At 38.6% G+C, this 18,015-nt stretch overlaps 2 protein-coding genes across 3 annotated transcripts in view; one reads left to right on the top strand and one right to left on the bottom strand.

Moving 5' to 3' along the window:
- Nucleotides 1-1,241, bottom strand: part of LOC139115476 (uncharacterized) — a 36,361-nt gene extending 35,120 nt beyond the window's left edge. Inside the window, exon 1 of the mRNA XM_070677596.1 lies at nt 1,007-1,241. Within this exon, the coding sequence (XP_070533697.1) occupies nt 1,007-1,055 (49 nt within the window). The 5' untranslated portion in view covers nt 1,056-1,241. The remainder of the gene's footprint in view (nt 1-1,006) is intronic.
- Nucleotides 1,242-1,743: 502 nt separating this feature from the next.
- On the top strand, nt 1,744-16,408 carry LOC139115475 (double-strand-break repair protein rad21 homolog). Of its 2 annotated transcripts, none has more exons than XM_070677595.1 (11): nt 1,744-1,918; nt 3,391-3,581; nt 7,039-7,268; nt 7,740-7,849; nt 8,107-8,334; nt 9,211-9,327; nt 9,627-9,803; nt 10,529-10,752; nt 11,072-11,192; nt 11,647-11,897; nt 12,317-16,408. In XM_070677595.1, the coding sequence occupies exons 2-11, from the start codon at nt 3,438-3,440 to the stop codon at nt 12,614-12,616; spliced, it is 1,902 nt and encodes a 633-aa protein (XP_070533696.1). In that variant the 5' UTR covers nt 1,744-1,918; nt 3,391-3,437; the 3' UTR covers nt 12,617-16,408. The 2 variants fall into 2 exon arrangements, with proteins under 2 accessions (XP_070533696.1, XP_070533695.1); XM_070677594.1 differs by having other exon boundaries at nt 1,746-1,918; nt 11,608-11,897.
- The last annotated feature ends 1,607 nt before the right edge of the window (nt 16,409-18,015 follow it).

Genomic DNA, 18,015 nt, shown 5'->3' with positions numbered 1-18,015 from the left:
GGTAAGTCTGTCAATCCATGTCAATACACTAGGGTTCTACAATGTGTGGCAGTGATGCTGTTGTCAGCAGTTTCTTTCAATTTTTGTGTGTGCCTGTGACTAGACTTCACCTTGAACTTTTGTGTCTAGGGATTTCCTGGTCTTTGGTTACACATACTGTATTTATTTTCTGTGTCATAGCCCAAACATTATGAGGCCAGTAAACTGATCAGCATTTGTGGTTTTCGTGAAAGTGTTGATGACATCGTATCATCTTCACATTCTAACTTACAACGTCAATCGTAGCATGGGTCACTGATTGTGCTCTTGTGGCAGCAATAGTATTCACACAGTCCCCCACTCTGTGCAATACTGCGATCTTTGGATCCCAAATGCAGACGATCTCATAACCGGATGAAATGACAACATTTTATTGGAAGCTCAAAAAAAGGACAAAAACTGATGTTGTGAGCTGCGCTTAAGGTTCACAGCCCTTTGAAAACGACAAAACTCAAACAATGCACAGTGCACAGTGTAAAATATGATTATGGTTTAGTCCACCAGTCTTCCGTACTTGGGCGTCACATCAGTATCTGGACGATAACGATTCTTTCCGAAAACAGTTCACATTGAATGACCAGCCGGCCGCAACAACCTTGAAAAACTTTCACTTTCATAACTGGTAAATTAGATATTTGCTTTGGTACACGGTGTGACTCGTGTGATATCGTGTAACTACCAAACAGCTGTGACACAGAGATGGTGACACACATACAGAGATAGTGCTTCATGACTTCACCGTTCACGATCACGTACACAACAACGATGTGTATTATTCGTCAGTTCATGCAATATCAAGTGGCATTGATCATCACTTCGTAATGATAGTTAATGGCATAGGAAGCTTACATTTCCAAAGAACAATATAGCAGCAAAAGGTACACAGCCCGGGGTTTTACCGGATAGAAACCGGCAAATGTGGTGAAAAACAATTCTTCGAACTTTTCTCACATGATCAGGAACTTACCGTCGCTTTCATCTTTGGTGGGTTCAAACGGGGCACCACCTTCAGCCATAGTATTAGACAGCTGCTGGTTTCCACTAGAAAACGTAAAGGAATAGTCCTTTACTTGTCGATGTAAATGTCGCTGAATGTACCACGAAATCACAGACACTGAGACAGCCTAAGCTAGCATCCATACTCGGTAGACCTCAGCCATTTTCACATCCACAATCACGTGACTTGCCCACGTCATCGCTATGAGCTCGGTGCAGTGGTGGCGCTGTCTAGCGCCATCGAGAGGCGAGACGCTAAAGTACTTGCTGAAGTACTATTTTCATACCAGATTTTTTAAGTTTTCGACTAAAACTCTCTTATTCTAGGCTTTTTCGGTTCGCATCACGTTTTCGAGCAAACTATAGGGTCACGCTATTTTATACTGACAAAAAGTTCGTGAACGCGAAGTGTTTTAAAAAAATGTCAAATAAACAATATTTCGTCCTATCACTTTTAGAACGTAAATAATATCAAACCGCGGGTCAAAGTGCAAACAGGCTTCTGAAAGACTTGTAAGAAATTCTATGTGATTTTTTTCTATTTAATACACATGAAAATTAATTATAAGTTTATATTATTGAAAAAATAGTGCAAGAGCTGCTGCATAATGCTCTAAACAAAATGAAATCGTGAGATAAACTGTGGGATTACATTTTTTCAGTATCGGAAATGGCGTAAATAGTAATTTCGAAAAGAGTGTTTGGGCGGGAAACAAAAAAAGGACGCCATTTTGAACTAATTTGGTGGAGTACGCGTCCGAAATCCACACAGGAATTTTCAATATTTTTAGCTATATTTTAAGTCGCGCTCCTCGAATCGTTGACATACAGCGCCGGAAGCTCCTGCAGGTGGCCAGAAGTGCCCTTTCGGTTCCGTTTCCAGGTAAATCTATGCATCTTTTGGAGATTTTATCAAGGTTATTTTTATCGTTCACACGCTCTGCAATCGTGCAAGTAATGTGTAAACGCCGACTGTACCTGTTCCGGATATTCTTGTGGCAAAATGTGTATTTACAGAAGCGATGATGCTGTCTTAAATACACTGACAGTTTCTTCCATTTTGTGATTTTATGCACGAGAAATTAAATCGTTCCGACCAAAAGTTTATGATGTTCCAAAAAAGCTATTTTTGTGGGAGAAACGTTTGCCATCATCCGTTTATGCGCTTTACACACTGGAATTGATATCGAAGTTACCGTGTTGTAATGGATGTATTTAAAAAAAATAATATAAATTTTCTAGAGACTTCAACACCTGAATAACGTCAGTAAGTCGTTTCTGAACAAGACATTTCTCCCCAACCAAATAAGAGTGATCACACGTGGATACTAGGGGTTATCCCTGATGACATATTTCCAGGGTTGAGCATACCAAATAGTGCGATATCATAAACAAAAGCAAGAGTAAAAATCGTTCCTGTTAAATTTCATATCTGCCATTTTTTTCAGTAGATCGTGATTTCTGTGCAAATTATCCCATCAAGGTGTCGTTTGTCAGTAAAGACAGCGTTTTGTCCAGTAAATGAATTGTTTTTGCTTATGTCGGAAACGTCAAAACAAGTGGAGCAGCCAGACAGCGTCACTGACCTATATATTACGTAGTAGTAGTAGAAGTAGTAATACTATAGCATGTGAACAGACTTGCGATGTACATTGTCCTCCCTGATCATACAATATGTAAATTCATAAGCAGTTGTCAGCAAGCCATAAGGTTGTTTTTGTTGTGTCAATTGATGGAATGATGCTAATGGCAATAGCCAGTAAACAAATTATTGTCTCCTGAGGCTGAACTGAAGGAGCAGGCTCGATAAAATAGGTAATCAAATGATGTAATTTGGTGTGATGTGGCAGAAAACCGGAAACAGTATGTAGTTGCAAGATGAGGCAATTGTTAAAATGCATCTAATGAATTAAAATTTAATCATTTTAGGATTTGAATTTCTGTATATCAGTCCTTCTACAGCCATGTTATGCTGAATAATTATGTGCCACTCACATCACCTCGCATATATTCTATGCAGGTTCCATATAGCATTGCTGTTGTTATCTCTGTAAATGTTCCTAGGCTTTGCTGAAAATTAAGTTTTAGCTTTTCAACATCTCTAACCACAAATCTGTAACATCTCCAACCCCAAGTAGTTAGGGTCAGAGCTGGTGGAGGACAAGTGTATAATAGTCTTTCGGACATTTTTTTTCCTGTGTGTGATAAATTTACTTCACTTCATACTTTGAAAAAAAATTGATGTTTTTATTTGGGGGGATGTTCTGAGAGTAATGTTTTGACTAATACATCACAGTTGCGCATGTCGTGTACCTTGTATTAACTGGTATTGTATTGACTTTAATTCCAATACAGGATTGGTATTTTTGTAGTTTTAGAAGGACCACACAACAAAGGCCATCATGTTTTATGCCCATTTTGTGCTGAGTAAGAAAGGTCCATTGGCAAGGATATGGCTAGCTGCTCACTGGGACAAAAAACTGACAAAGGCTCATGTATTTGAAACTAATGTCGAAAGCAGTGTGGAGAGCATTATTCATCCTAAGGTATGTTATGATTTGGTATTTGTATCGATTAAAAATGAAAAATTTATGTCTCATATAATCATGGCAAGGGCATTGCAATTATCATAGTTTTCTGATAAATAGGCCCATCTACATATACATCCATGGGAGATTATTTCAAGGGTGGGTGCTTATTTTAGATTTTTGGCTTTGCTTGATCTTTACCATTGACGTCTCAATTTGCCTCATTTACAAATGAGCTGTCATAAAATGACTGTTGTGTGGCAAACAAAATAAAAATATTGAGGCTTCTGGCTTCCTGACTCCTAGTCTCGCATGCCAGACCTCGAACCTGCATGCGACGCGAGCGGCGAAGCCGCGAGCAGCGAGTAACCGCAGGTTACGAGGTCTGGCAAGAACCAACTGCTCAGGAATGTGATGACGTCAAAAGTGGGCTATCTTTCCTATGCTAATAAAAGTATAACTTTGGACCACCGCGTACAGACGGCCATAACGCATTTTCACTGTACTTGTCCACCACGTTTCTCATATCTGTGCCGAAAAAACACTCAAGCGAAAATCTACGGCGAGAATTTATTTGTGAGGCCATTTACCACCAGCTCATCGGCAGTTGAATGGGGCCAAAATCTGAGCTTCGTTTGAACGGAGCAAAACGAAAAAGCAAACTCCATAGAGGATGTCGACGATCAACAAAATGCAATCGCAAGCATTGGTGATTGAAGCAAGGCCGGAGCAATCTTAAAATTAGAGATTGGCCATATCTTGTCGGCAAATCCACAGAAGCGTCGTCTCCGTCCAGATAATCTGTCATGGCTACCTCCTGCTTCGGATTCAGGCTGTCCATCACCACTTTCTTCGACGGCATAGATCATTTTTGCAGATTTTTTTCCATCATGGTTACTGGGGATAGCGTATTACCGTGATTTCATGAAGCCGTACTGTCTGAGGTCAACGTAAGGCAGTTTACTTCGAATGAAACATTTCTGGATGAATGACACAATCATTCAGTCAAATTCAAAAGGCTATTTTTAGACGCTCAGTGTTCTCCACGGCGCCTTTTAAGTGGGCGGTGCGCCCACTTTAATTTCACGGCCGCCCAGATAAAATCTACGCCGCCCAGTTTAATTTTCGGCCGCCCATGCTTTTGAAACCCACCGTCAGCCTTTGTTCTGGGGTGGCGGGTTTGGTTCACGGCAATGTTTTTATGCCGTGCTTTTGTTTGTTTCTGTATTGAATTTCAATAAGGTGTTAATTTAAATCAATAAGGCACATTTTGCTGTTGTTGTATGTGTGAATTTGTCATTTTAATACCTCGTCAAGATATGTCACGACGACCATAGCGGAAGAAAGACCGCGAAAGAAGCTCGACCGACTTGTCAACCCATTCACACAATCACCGTCCCGCCACCCGGACGGTGACACAATAAACTGTGCGGTCGCATCAAGATCTAAGTGTTGTCTCGATTGATTCTGCCGAATTTCCCCCCAAGAAAGTACACATTCTTTTAACACCATCATCAGGGTTCTCCCAGCCCAAAACAGCGTCGCGGCCCGCGACGCTATTGTTCAACCCTTGACTCCACCGACCCATCCAAAGAAATTGTAAAGGACAGAAAAATTGATATAAAACCATAGTCAAAAGACAGCAAAAGTCAGCGACGATTTCTGCTCTTAATTGACGAAAAATTTGAAATCAAACTGATTACACATTCCCTAGATACAGAAGTGGCAATTTGGTGAAATTTCTGTTTGACTCACATCTTGAAATAAAAAGTAACGTGGAACGCGAAGACATGTATGCTGCCGATCAACAGCGTAGCATAGCTTACGGAACTGTCTGTCACTGCACCGGCATGCGTTGGCTGCACGTAAAAGCAACTCAACTTTCCAAGATCGAACGGTCAGTATCTTGTGAAAACAGCAACATAGCAATGAAAATTGTTATAGTGAGCAGTAAAAACTCTTAACAGATGGAGCGTTACTTGCTTTAGACAAATGAAAATGCATGTGAAGAGAATCCCAGATCGCGTGCGTGAATGAAAATATACCGTAAACAATGGCGGATATGACATCAGAGTGGGACTCTTCTATTTTGGTACCGGGGGTGCGCATTGTCAGAGAACCCTGATAAACGTACTGAAAAACGTAGTATTTTCCTAGCGATGCGATGCTGTCACGGGAACTTCGATATCTCATTGTTTTACATCTTTTAATAGTTTCTTTGATCTGAGCAGTTTTACCAACTTTAACGGTATATTTACTCTCCTAACCTTTCTTTATTTGAGTTAAACAAGCTTATGCAACTTTAAGGATGTACTGAATTTTGAAAAAATCAGTGGAGGGGCTCTGCTTCATGAGTACCCTGTTTTGTCAATTTTTGCTGAACACAAACTATATGTAAATATTATGCAAATGATTATGTTAATATTATGCAAATGATTATGCAAATTAGCCACCCACTTAATTTTTTTATTTGTGGAGAACACTGACGCTCCACCTACATTCATGAATAAACAACAGATGTACTCTTTCATCCAGCCGATTTTCGAAGCATTCTATTGGACAGTATATATAGCACGTCGGTTCTAGCCAGACTTCGTAACCTGCGGTTACTCGCTGCTCGCGGCTTCGCCGCTCGCGCCGCACGCAGGTTTCGAGGTCTGGCATGCGAGACTACCTGACTCCAGCCACTTAGGCCAAAGTAATTAAATTCTTTGTTTTGCGTCCACTCTAAATGGGAAAAGGTACGCGTCTAAGCGGCTGAAAAACACACACAAGAAAATTAACACAATGTAGTTTAATTGCAGCACATAAAAAATTGTAACAAAATTTTAGTTCAGAAAAGCTAAGCGGTTATGTCCTAGAATTTCCTATTCAAAAACACTGTGTGTGTTTTTCATGAAAACCTTAAAAACCTAAGCGGGTGGGGACGCAAAACAAAGAATTTAATTACTTTGGCCTTACATCAAACACCTCTACTATACTGAAAAAATTGCAAATGGAATGATCGAAAGATAGACATTGATACATTGTGGCAGTTTATGTCTAGCCATCTTTTTGTATTGTATCATGTACTGGTGTGTGTGTGTAAAGAGTACATCTGTGAGTTGTCTACTTCATTCACAGATCAGAGAAAGTAATATTGTATCCTTCTGAGGTGCAGGCAGATTTGTCAGAATTTTTTTAGTTCTGCAACATCTTACTCTTTATTTGTCACTGTATCAGCTTTAAACTTTATGGTAATATTTGTTGATATAATGGCATAAGCAGAGGAGTTGAAAAACTATCATGAGCAATACATGTATGTTCAAGTGAAAGTTTTGCTGTATTGTTGAAGAAATGTTGAGGGCCTCTTGGAATGGCAACATTGTAAATTCAATTTATGCCGATTCAAGGCTGTAAGTGTATAATTTTGAAGGAAAACACTACCGCCTGATGGTGTAATAATAATGGATGGTAATGTTGCTTTTAATCTCAGGTCAAGATGGCACTCAGAACATCAGGCCACTTGCTGCTTGGTGTTGTTCGCATTCACAGTCGGAAAGCCAAGTATTTGCTGGCAGACTGCAATGAAGCCTTTGTCAAGATCAAAATGGCCTTCAGGCCAGGAGTTGTAGACTTGCCAGAAGATAACAGAGAGGCTGCTTTCACTGCCATTACCCTGCCAGAAGTTTTCCATGATTTTGATGCACCGGTACCAGATTACAGGTTAGTGGAAAATTTAAACTCTTTTTCTGCCAGGCCTATCACTTTATCATCTGCAAAGTAAGTAAAAAGCAGCATTTAGCCAAAACATATGCATATTTTCACCAACTTGGCTTGATATGTAATAGCAGGTTTAATGAGCAAAAATCCTGTTTATAGTATTTGTTAAAAGTCTTTGTTAAACTGTTAGACATGGTTATACCTCACATTTTAACTTACTTTGCCTGATGATGAAATGTGTATTGACAGGATAAGGGGTTAAACCATCAGGGTACGTATGGCTGCAAGGTTAAAGCTCTCAATATACACAATTCACACAATGTTTGTCTGGGAAAGCCTTTCCCTTGGTTTCCTAAAGTTACTTACAACTTAGTCAAGTCTGTTGTGTTTGTTGTATATCAAATGGATAATACAATATTAGCCCTTGACATGCAATAATCATAGAATAATTCACATTTTATTTTATTTATTCAGTGACATTGATATCCAGAAGCAGTTTACAATGAACCAAAGTCGAGTAGAAGAAATCACCATGAAAGAAGACTTTGGAAATATCACACTAGCAGGACATGATGATGGCTTCGGTAAGTGCCTTGTCGGCTTCCCATTTGCTGTATGAGGTTATGTCGATACAGTTTATAGGAATAATATGGAAGTACCTTTCACTTTGTAAAAGCAATTTGCATAAAATGCAAAGACTAAAATTCTTCAGTAAAATCCTAAAAGTAAGTAATGTAACCATCGTAGTGTATATCACCACAGAAGTGCAACCTTACCTGACTGATGTGTTAGTCTCCTGTTCTTGCAAACAATTGACTCAAATTCATCCAATTGGTTTCAGGTGACATCCCTTTTGATGACCGTGAAGTGTTACGTGAAAGCACAAACATGGAAGAAACCCTGTACAAGCCATCCGGAGACGAAAGCCACCTGATGCTGGCTGGTGAGAAGAAAGACACGACTATTGATGCTTCCCTTGATAAGCACATGGACCTTGGCTATGACAAACCTCTGGAAGATGATGGATTTGGTGGTGGGATGGGAATGGGTATGGGAGATGGAATCTTAGGTACGTGTTGGATGCTTGAATGGCAGCTATCTGAAAACTGTTTTTACTCAACTATGCCATTGTGTAAATTGTGCAGTTCAAGCTAAATCTGCCCTGTAAAGGTTGTTCAAAGCCCAGAAATCAAGCACAAACCATAAACCCTAAATATAGCAAGCAAAGGCGTCTGTCCATATATGTGATAGTAATCCCAGTGTAGTAATGTGTAAATTGGCTTTTGTTTCTGGTGGTATTGCTACCTTAGAAAAAGGCAAAATATCACCTGATTTATGTGACATGGAGTGTATGCTTTCAAAAGAACAGCCTAAAGGTGTTGCTGTTTGGTCTCCATGGACACTTTAGCAATCACACGTTCATGTTTTGATAGTGATACAGGTTGAAACAGAACTTCAAACATTGCATCAATGATGGGATGAAACTGCCCACTTAAATTTCAAGTCTTTCCTCAAATTTTTATGAATGGGGCACAGATTGCTCCTTTCCATGTACATGCAGTGAAAAAACTGAAAATACCTATGTACTTTTAGGGATACCATCATCTAATAGAGTATAGACTACTAGAGTATCTTTGTCAACATTGTGAAAAGATTGACTGGCATGGTATGACATCTGTTATCTGTGACATTCATTGAAATCTTAATTGAAATTCATTTAGATTTGTCTTTAAATTTGTATAACAATTTGAAATAGTTTTCTGACAACTTATAAGGCTTTGTGTCTGAATTTTGTACAATTTCTTTCAAAGAAGCAGTTTTATCACAAAACTATGTAGAGAAAGGAATGGACTTATCATGTTCAAAGAGCTGTCAAATGTCATTGAGTCTTCAATTCAGTGGTGTTACTCTGGAAACCTACTGAGATATTGGATATTATTTTCAGGTGATGGATTTTTAGAAGAGCCAAATCTCTTTGAAGAGCAGCCGGAAATCACTGGAACTGAAGTGTCACTGGGTGGAGAATCATCAGAGAAGAAAGATGAATCACCGGGGAAAGAAGGTACTCCTTGTGATTTTATTTTACCCCTTTTGATTAAACCCTATGAAAAACTAGGCATTTTTGCCATCAGTGACCTTTATTGAATAACAAATATATTTGTAGTGTATTCTCAGCCCTTTTGTGATCTTGATTAGTGTGATGCTGTTACAATTGACTTTACAAGGGGCAATACAGTAAGTAATAGAGGATTTGAAATAAGGCAGCTCTGAAAAAGGTTGCCTTTAGCTGTGATGACGTAATTGGTTTTGATAGACCTAGTACAAAGTTTTGACTTAAACTGGAATATTATCATCCCATAGGGGAAAAGGTCAGCGTGCAAACTGCACCGGAGGAAACTCCCGATCAACAAATGGCAGCAGCAGTTGCAGCACCGCCGACCCCGGCACCTCCGACCCCAGCACCTCCTGCAGCAGATCAGACAACGTTGGTACAAAATGAAGAAGAGGCATTTGCTCTTGAACCAATTGATGTGACAGGTAAGTTTTATCATTTCCCTTCATTTTGCATTATTTATGTGAAAAAGTTAAGTTTAAAAGGGATACTCTCGTTTTACCTTGAGTTGTCTTACTTCATGTAGCAAGCCATGTAACACTAGTTGAACAAGCATTGGGAATTGCTAATATTACTTTCAGCCAGTGTGTCTGATTACATACAAATATAATTGGGCTATCTTGTACCTTTAGATGTCTTACTGTAGTTAACCGTGTAACACTTGTTGGATACGCATCGTGCATTGCTAATACTAGTAGTACTTCCAACCTGGTGTATGTGATCACATACAGATAACATGTAGCTTCACCATTGAAACTTAAACCTGTTTATAGTGTTGCCTCTGTATAGCTTGTGTAAAATGATGACATAAGTATGTAGTGAGGCTGTTAAATTGACAGACATTGAGCTTCTTTTTGTCTGACACTCCAAATTTCTTGAAGTTTCTGTCATTCAGACGCTGAATATACATGTAACATGCTGAGTGACATTTTCTTCATCCTCAGAAAATCCCCCTTGTCAGTGATATGCTGTATTGACAGAGGGACCATCTTTTACTTTTTCTATATCTCTGAGGGACCATCTTTTACCTTTTCTATATCTCTGATGGTTATCTCGGGTGATAGGGCTTGAGTGGTCTGCAGATGCTTGGGAATATACTGAAAGGATTAGAAACCAGAGCATTTTGGTTGACATTACTCTTACTTTTCAGGAATGAAAGAAACAAGACACAGGCGTAAACGTAAACTGGTTGTTGATGATGTCAAAGAATTGTCAGGCGATATCATCAAAGCACAACTCAAAGACACAACAGATATTACATCAACATTAGACTTGGCACCGCCTACCAAGAAACTCATGATCTGGAAGGAGACTGGGGGTGTGGATAAGCTGTTTTCATTGCCAGGAAGAGTTGCTGGAAGTTGCTTACTGAAGGTAAAAATCATGTGAACTCAAAAAGGGTACGAGAGAACGTAATTGTAACTGACAAATCCTTGCTTCACACGAAGCCTTTGTTCATCTAGAAAATATCTGTAAGTGTATGTTTTTAATTCAGTCATGAAAAGGAATCCCAGGACAAACAGAATGAACCATAGGAATGATTTTGAATTTGTGTTTTATGTCTATCAACATTGGTGAAATGTGTATAATCAGGCAATGTGACTAGTTATCAACAACAAATGATGGAGCAGATATATTGTTGCTAGAAAAAGAACAATAAGTGATGTGTAATCTCTTTTCATCTTGTGCATAGATTTTCACACGAAATCTTACAACGCAGAAGGTAGTTGCTAAACATGGAGAAACTGAACCTGAAGAAGAAAAAATGGAAGTGGAGGAACCAGAAGTACCAAGGGAGGAAGAGGTCCATGAAGGTAAATCAGTCTTGTTTATTTTCTGCAATTACAAACAAGATAGCCAGCCAGACATATTGCTATTGGATTGGGTTATTGATTCAGAATGAAGTAGTCCATTTAAGGTACTAAACATGAAATTGTTCATGGTAACTGCCGTAGATGTTCAATGTTAGTCTCTGTGTGTTGGTAGATATGTATTAGATTGCTCTTTATCAGAACTGAAATGTGCTATCAAAAAACCAGCATGGACAAGAATGTACTATTCTGATCTTGAAATTGATGTTTTGCTGTTGCGCAAAACTACATCCAAAAGCCAATTTTCAACTTTCAAAACTTGTGTACCAGGTAAAAACTGCTTGTTGCTTTGCCAAGAGGGTGTTACAGTAATTTTGATCCTGAGGATTTCCTACTTAAATGGTACCTTTGATTACAGTAAATGAAAGACAGATATTCAATGTTGCTAACCCGACAGAGGAACCAGTAGTCAGGGAACAGGAATCTACACTAGAGGTGAATGAGAGCTCAAGGCAAGAACAGAAACCTGAGGAAAAGAGTGCAGAGCCAGTGCCACTGCCTACCATGTCACCTCCACCGAGGCCTTACAGTCCTTCCAGTGATGACGGAGATATGGGAGATGACTTATTTGGACCAGATTCAGTACAGTCATTTGGTGTTGAACCACAGTCAGAAAGTGAAGATGAGGAACCACAAGGAACAGCAGAGGTATCATAAACCCTTCATATGTTTTTCTCTGTACTCGTTGCATGGGGTAGTTTGTGCCTTAAAATTGAAATTTAAGTTTTGCTGAAACTTTCCGCAACTTTAAACAATATTCCTTTTGAAAATAGTAATAAAAATCAGGGGTCATGGTGGAAAATATGTCACTAGCGAAACAAACTACTCATTGTTTACCGACACTTGAAATTAAAAATAGCCGCTAACCCTGCATTACCTATATCTCACAAAAATGAGCCATTAAAAACTTTATTTACTTCCAAGAGCTGCACAACAAGCCCCCCATAAGTTACAGACCAAAAAAAGCATAGTGATCATATGTGATCATATTATGGTCGTAAGGTACTTATGTATTTGCCATTTTGTTGTATCATGGCTTGACATACTCTGTGATGTGTGTATTTCAGTCACCGGAGGCATCACAGGATGAAGAGGAAGAAGATGGTGATGCAGATACTGAGGAGCAAGATGAGAAGAGATGGAACAAGAGGACGCAACAGATGATCCATGTACTACAGAAACAGCTTCAAAGACAAGACCAAATCACCTTTTCTGAATTGGCCAAGAAGAATAACAGAAAACAAGCAGCATCAAAGTTCTACACATTCCTTGTTCTCAAGAAGCAGAATGCAATTGATGTACTCCAAAGTGAACCCTTCGGCGAAATCACAGTCACGAAAGGACCCAGATTTGATCTGCTGCTGTAATTTCACAAATGTCTATATGAACTCCCAAGTTTATAGTCACTGGTCTCAACACCAGCTTATGGACTCTGAGTGTCCCCCATGGAAGATACAGAACAAAGAAAATTCTGCAAGGAGAACTGCAACGCGTATTTCTCAACCAGGCAAATTTTCTTAACATGCTAATTCAAAGCAGTGTGGTGATTACTGTCAGGTGAAAATTTTGTTCAAAAAACTTGTTATTTCTATCTTTTACAATGGTGGTACCAGCACCCCTTTTAAATAATCCTTATGTTCCCCACAGCGTAATATGACCACAGCATTATTTATGCAACTGGGATAGCAATGTGGAAATCCTAAGGAGTGTCTTTACAGGTTTAGGTGTTCATAATCTGATGTCTCAACATTTTTTCTTTATTTTCCATTACAACAGACAGTACTTATTTGTACCAAAAATTAACCCCAAATATTCATTCCTGCCATGGGTTCATCACTCAGTAGAACCAGCAGTGTGCAGTCAACTATTTTATACAAATAGATCAAGTAAATGTTTTTGATTTCTAACAAGAAGCAATGGATACTGAAGATCTTGACAAGATATTTATCAAGGGTCATCGCAAAGTGTATTCTGTAACGAAGGGCATATTGTCTCTTCATTCTATGGGGGACTCTACGAATGTTCCACTGTAAATGAATGTTTAATATATACTAAGATAGACTTTCATAATTGTTTATCGTTATATTTCTAGCTCAGTTTTCAAGACTGACAAAGGCTTTTTTAGAGAATTGAGAAGTAGTGTTTATCTGTAGTGTCAACCAGTTACCTTCCTAGCCATTGATATTCAGTTTTTAGACAAAGTGATGAGGTATTATAAGTAAGAGATCCTTATTTCTGTTCATGTTTTGTTAAATCTGTTGAATGTTTTGGCACAGGTATATACTATTTTAAAGGAGGAACATGAATGCACCCAGTCTTGAGGGATCTGTTGCACTGTAATTCTTCAAAGGAAGATAATATACACTGTACAAAGCTCAGAACCCGATGAAATTTATATATTTCAAGCTAAGTAGAATTTATAGGTTCATCACTAGAAGTACTCAAGTGTAACTTATCCTTTGTAAACAAGAATGAACAAAATTATTCGCTCGTTCCCATGTAGGTACTACTAGGTTCACGTACGAGATATATGCCAGTCACCACACTCTCAGATCTCTGTTGTAGAATGAATTTATTTCAAAAGAGAGGGCAGCTGTCTCTGGCTGTAAAAATTAATGTTAGTTTTCTATGTAGATAGGGGTTTGTAAGTTTATCTCTTATTTTACCTGTGCTTCAACTTACAAAATTTGTAGCATGGTTTAAAAACACATTGCACTTTATAAGGAGATGGGAAGCACAAAGTTCATATGATCTGGTTCAGGGTTTCCAAACTGTGCATTGAAACCTGCTTGAAGTTGTCTTTAAGAGTTACTTTCATTGTGTATAGCAGTAATAATTGTGTCCATTACCATTCCCTTAACAATCCAAGCAACTACAGCAACCATGGAGAGGTTTTGCATTTCTCTCAGACTCTGTACCATGCATCATCATGGTTTTTTCCTCAAATCTGTATTGCAAGGTGCGTACATGTCAGGTGACTGTCATCACAATGTCTGCAGATAATGCCAAAGATATCAGTGTTTTTGCTGAGGTTTTGGATCAGTGGTAAATGATTTGGAAACACCAGTAACATTTCTGCTTTCCTACCTATATGACTGAATTAACCAAGGAGAACCTCAGTATATTGACTGGGGAACCCTGGTAACATTTACCTGCTTATCCTTAACAAAGGCACTGGTAATTACAGAGAGTAGACAGCAAACTTGACTGTTCAGTCATTTACCATTCAACGCATTGTCATTTGGAAACTGCATAGCTCACTTTTGTACAACCGAGTCACAACAAATCTGTTCGCTGCTGAGTTTGTCACCGAAACCTGGTTCTTGAATGAAGTAAACTGTGGTATCAGTGAGCCGACATTACAGAAACTGTACCATAAAAAATTGCCTCAAAGCCATCTGCCGCTGATATAAAGTCTTATGAAGTTTGCCCCACTTGGTTCTTTTTGCTCCAAGTGTATTCTGATAGGTGGGCTTGGCAGTAGCAGTGATGGGTTGTAGTGCCACAGTTTGTAATGCATCAAGTGTATGCTGATACATATAGGCTTGGGAGTAGCAACCATCGGCTGCAGTGCCTCAGTTTGTAGTGCATCACTGTATAATCCATCATAGAGAGCAGTAAGACAACCGACTGATAATTCTTTAGTATTGTTGCTATCCATCAAGTCATTGAATGTTTCATTTGGAGAAATGCTGTCATCTCTGTAGGCAAGTCTTTGCTAAGTTGAAAACTAACCAAGAAATGCATTGAATCATGCTTATGCATGGCATTGGTGCTGATTTTATCTCCACTCAATTTACTGGGATTTTGAAGCACCAACAAATGAGCTGTCCATAACAATAGATATAAATATGAAATGTGAAATCAAAAGGAACACAAAAAAATACCCTTCAAAAAAAATCTTTGAATGTATATATAACAGTATTCATAGCATCAGAGAAAAATCTTAAAGTCTACATTGTTCTGTTATAAATACTATATACACAATATCTTAGCAAGACCTTGAAAATTAAGTTGAGTTTCTGTCACTTAGATCACTAAATTTATCTGCTTAAGAAGCAAGATTCCTGATCAAAAGTCTGATTTACTTTTTGGGTCTGCAGAATATGCAAATGCAGTGTTTAATGTTGCCTGCACTGTTTATTCTGTTGTGTGTTTCTTCCTTATTGAAGACAAACATGTGGTAACTAATCAGTAGAGTTAAATCCAAGAAGGTGAACTTCCTGCTAAGCAGAAAGTCTGCAATCAGAAAAGAGTAGATCGAATTTCCTTTATGATAAGAAATTGATGATGAGAGGAATTTCTTAAACCCAGGCCATTTTAAGTTATCAGATTTTAAGTTTTGTATTCTGTTTCAGTGAAGTTTTTTCCCTCTGAAGGCTATATAGTTTTTAGTTCATAGTTGTATTTTAATTGACTGGCAGCCAATCTTATGTATGTAACAATTAGTAGAATATTATTGCCATGTAAATTTGTACTTTTCATTTTGGTCAAAAAATAAGTACGTTTGTTTATCTCTTAGAGGGCAAAGCTGTGGCTTTTGTGGTCTTTATGAGAGAAGCAGCATTCTAAGATTTAAATATTGATTGTAGTCTCTGTTCATTATCCCTTAAAACCAAGAGTTCTTTAATATTTTGTAGGATTTTGCCATGAGGTCTCCAAATCGTATGAATAATGAGAAGAAAAATTTCAAGCTACTGTCACAGCTTGTGTTTTTAGAACACCGTCAATTGTGCACAAGTCATCCATGAACATCAGTGATAGTGTTAGCAATAGTATCTTGCCTGATAGTAAAACATGTGCAAAAGTGTATGAACGCATATTCTGCTTGCCACATGAATATTGTATTGTTCACTATCTCAGCATGCACTTCAATCTACCAAAGGTACAACATTTTACAAACTGTTGCTAGAATCAAGCCCCTTATGCTAGAGCCATGCCCCTGTAACATCACAAGTTCTTTTTTCTGTGTCAAACTGCCCTCACTACACTCACATGTATAGTCGATTATTGTATTTTCAATGAGTAGTGATTGTAATTGTATTATTGGCCAGAATTTGTAACATTTCAGTACATAATTATCTGTATCTGAGAAACTAAGTTTTTGCTGCCTTTACTTATTTTTTATTAATAAAAAGTACATGACATTTTTCAAGTAATGGAGAAGTGAAGTGTAATTTTCTAGGCCAGGCAAAACGCTTACTGTTGAGATACCTGAATGCTCCAGTACTGTCTGCTATACCATGGATTGTAATGATGTGATTTGCTTCAAATTGGTTAGGGAAAAAGAAATAACTTGAAACAGCTGATCAAGTATCCTTTTGTTTCATGCAAAGCTATTCTATTTTGGTATGGTGAGTGCAGTTTAGTTGTAGTTCACTGTCAGATCATGATGAATACTACATAAGAGCTGAGCGCACAGTGGCGCTAGTCACTCCAAGATTTGGGGGTGGGGGAGGAGGCACAACACCCTGCCATTCCCACCCCCAAAGTGGAGATTTTACCTCAGTGGCTTGAGAAGAGGGGTCAGTCAGCCTGACAATGTCCATGATCATTAATCTGACAATCTTGCACAAGATATTTAACTTTCCATAGCAGATGACTCCGTTTGAAAACTAAGACTTAATGGTTGCTCTATTTTGGCGGCAGGTTTGGTAGAGTTCATGTAACATATTCTTCACTTCCAGATCTGTCATACAGACATACACTACAGTTTATGTGGATCGTCCTTACCATGCACGTATGCCTGTTTAGACCCTCACAACGTCTTGTTCACGTCACAGTCTTGAATCTCAGCCTTTCATTGGATGCACTGTCAACAGTTTCACTGAGCCAATCCAGAGATATACATTAGTAAAACATGACTGGTAACATAGCCCGCTGAGCCAGGCTTCACCAAGTTTAGAATCAAGACAGGAGAAGGCAATCAAGCCAGTCAGGGGAGAGAGTCAAGCCATAGTTGTGCAAGGTTCAGGTATCCCAAACCACCTTATACACCTTGATGGGCTAAAAACTATCGAGGGCATGTGCACAGTATATGTGGCACATGTGGGGGTGCAAGTCTTGAAATGGTTTAACACTGAATGTCAGACCCAGAACGCTCAAATTGATCAACACAGTAGTTCAGAATAATTCAGATGTGTAGTTTGGACAGTAGATCCTCTACTGTCTATGCATGGACTCTGGTAAAATTTCATGAACAATATTCCAGAGGTGGTTTTTTTGGCAAATTTTCAGAAGATTGATTTACAATCCGTCCTATTCTGATGTGGTTTAGACTTGTTTGAAGTCGATGAATTTAAAAAAAGTCATATTCAAGTTTCTCTTGTGTCTCTTGTGTTTCATACAAACCTACTGAACTTTGGCAGTCCAGGTCATGTTTTCCTAGTGATTGAATGCATTACCTTTGAGTCTGTGCAGTAGTGAGAAAGTTTCTGTGATTCCAGGTGAAACTCCCCTGTATTGCATACGCTCCACTCATCGTGCTTACCCATCTCACGTATTTCATATGAAAATAACGCTATCACCGAATTCACCTACTCACACATTCATAAACCAGTCTTGAACCATTGTCTATAGTTGTGGCATCATGTTATGTCATTATGTGAAACATGAACCAAGTACTTTTGTTTGATGCAGTTTGCAATGTTGTTGAGGGGTGCAGAACAAAAACTTCCAAATTTGATTGAACAGCGCCCCCATGAGTTCATATGATGGTTCTACTATGTGTTCAGATTGCAAAACAAAGTAGCATTGAGACAAGTAG

Source organism: Ptychodera flava, chromosome 17 (genome assembly GCF_041260155.1).
Source record: "Ptychodera flava strain L36383 chromosome 17, AS_Pfla_20210202, whole genome shotgun sequence".
In the NCBI taxonomy this organism is placed as follows: domain Eukaryota; kingdom Metazoa; phylum Hemichordata; class Enteropneusta; family Ptychoderidae; genus Ptychodera; species Ptychodera flava.
The sequence above is the reverse complement of the archived record's forward strand: the minus strand, read 5'-3'. Positions and strand labels throughout refer to the sequence as shown.